Here is a 2500-nt window from a genome sequence, read left to right as displayed (position 1 = left end):
TGGAGAAACACGGCTTTGAGAGGGCCAAGTACTTCATCCCTGCAGGGAAGGGTGAGGCAGACCACACACACCTCACCCCACACACACCACACACAGGGAGCCAGATGGATGGAGAAACACGGCTTTGAGAGGGCCAAGTACTTCATCCCTGCAGGGAAGGGTGAGGCAGACCACACCACCCCACACACCCCACACACCCCACACACTCCACACCACACACCACACACACACCACACACCACACCACACCACACACCCCACACACAGGGAGCCAGATGGATGGAGAAACACGGCTTTGAGAGGGCCAAGTACTTCATCCCTGCAGGGAAGGGTGAGGCAGACCACACACACCTCACACACACCACACACCACACACACACCCCACACCACACACACACCCCACACCACACACACACCTCACACCACACACACACCCCACACCACACACACACCCCACACCACACACACCCCACACCACACACACCACACACACACCACACACACACCACACACACACCACACACACCTCACACCACACACACACCTCACACCACACACACACCTCACACCACACACACACCTCACACCACACACACACCTCACACCACACACACCTCACACCACACACACCCCACACCACACACACCCCACACCACACACACCCCACACCACACACACCCCACACCACACACACCACACCACACACACACCACACACCACACACCCCACACACCACACACAACCCACACCACACCCCACACCACACCCCACACCACACCCCACACCACACCCCACACCACACCCCACACACACCCCCACACCCCACAAACCCACACCCCACACAACCCACCCCACACAACCCACCCCCACACACAACCCACACCCCACACCACACACACCCCACACCACACCCCACACAACCCACACCCCACACAACCCACCCCACACACAACCCACCCCACACACAACCCACACCCCACACACACCCCACACCACACCCCACACCCCACACACACCACACCCCACACACACCACACCCCACACACACCACACACACCCCACACCACACACACCCCACACACACCACACACACACACACCCCACACACACACCCCACCCACCCCACACACACACATCCCACCCCACACCCCACACACACATCCCACCCCACACACACCCCACCCCACACACATCACACCACACACACTCACCCCACCCCACACACATCACACCACACACACCCCACCCCACACACACACCCCACCCCACACACACACCACACACACACCACACACACACCACACACACACCCCACCCCACACACACACCCCACACACGCCACAATTTCCCAATGCTTCTGTCTATCAGAGCTAAACCATGTTCCTCTGTTCTTAGACCTGCTGTCTCTTAGCTCTGTGTCTGTCTGTTAGTTAAACAGTTCTATTGTCTGTTCTCAGACCTGCTGTCTCTTAGCTCTGTGTCTGTCTGTTTAGTTAAACAGTTCTGTTGTCTGTTCTCAGACCTGCTGTCTCTTAGCTCTGTGTCTGTCTGTTTAGTTAAACAGTTCTGTTGTCTGTTCTCAGACCTGCTGTCTCTTAGCTCTGTGTCTGTCTGTTTAGTTAAACAGTTATATTGTCTGTTCTCAGACCTGCTGTCCCTGGATGCCAGTAAGACGTTCTATAAGCCTGACTGGTTTGACATCGTGGGGGCGGAGGTGAAATGCTGCAAGGAGGCCGTCTGTGTCATCGACATGTCCTCCTTCACCAAGTTTGAGCTCACTGTGAGTGACCCCTGGAAAGGAGAGGGGAGGGAGAGGAGGGGAAGTGAGGTATCAACTTCCTCCTATGATGGAAGCTGTAGGTGGCTGACCCCTGAAAAGGAGAGGGAGAGGAGGGGAAGTGAGGTATCAACTTCCTCCTATGATGGAAGCTGTAGGTGGCTGACCCCTGAAAAGGAGAGGGGTCAGCCATATCTCTATGGTTAGACCACCCTCGGTCACAGCTATAATGTGAATGACATTATCTCTGACTAGACCACCCTAGGTCACAGCTATAATGTGAATTACATTATCTCTATGGCTGGACCACCCTAGGTCACAGCTATAATGTGAATGACATTATCTCTGACTAGACCACCCTCGGTCACAGCTATAATGTGAATTACATTATCTCTATGGCTGGAACACCCTCGGTCACAGCTATAATGTGAATAACATTATCTCCATGGTCAGACCACCCTCGGTCACGGCTATAATGTGAATAACATTATCTCCATGGTCAGACCACCCTCGGTCACGGCTATAATGTGAATAACATTATCTCCATGGTTAGACCACCCTCGGTCACTACTTTTCTTTCTGTGCCAGTCTACAGATGACCAGGCGTTGGCGTTGCTGCAGCACCTGTGTGCCAATGACCTCGATGTCCCAGTGGGTCACATCGTTCATACAGGCATGCTGAACGAGAGGGGTGGATATGAGAACGACTGCAGCGTGGTCAGAG

At 54.5% G+C, this 2500-nt stretch overlaps 1 protein-coding gene across 1 annotated transcript in view; it reads left to right on the top strand.

The window, feature by feature from the left end:
• Nucleotides 1-2500, top strand: part of LOC124034983 (pyruvate dehydrogenase phosphatase regulatory subunit, mitochondrial-like) — a gene marked incomplete at both ends in the record, with an annotated part of 16495 nt that extends 13995 nt beyond the window's left edge. Inside the window, 3 exon segments of the mRNA XM_046348374.1 lie at nucleotides 1-51; nucleotides 1646-1779; nucleotides 2365-2500. The exon segment at nucleotides 1-51 is cut by the window's left edge and continues 105 nt beyond it. Coding sequence (XP_046204330.1) covers nucleotides 1-51; nucleotides 1646-1779; nucleotides 2365-2500 — 321 coding nt within the window.

Source organism: Oncorhynchus gorbuscha, linkage group LG05 (genome assembly GCF_021184085.1).
Source record: "Oncorhynchus gorbuscha isolate QuinsamMale2020 ecotype Even-year linkage group LG05, OgorEven_v1.0, whole genome shotgun sequence".
In the NCBI taxonomy this organism is placed as follows: domain Eukaryota; kingdom Metazoa; phylum Chordata; class Actinopteri; order Salmoniformes; family Salmonidae; genus Oncorhynchus; species Oncorhynchus gorbuscha.
The sequence above is the reverse complement of the archived record's forward strand: the minus strand, read 5'-3'. Positions and strand labels throughout refer to the sequence as shown.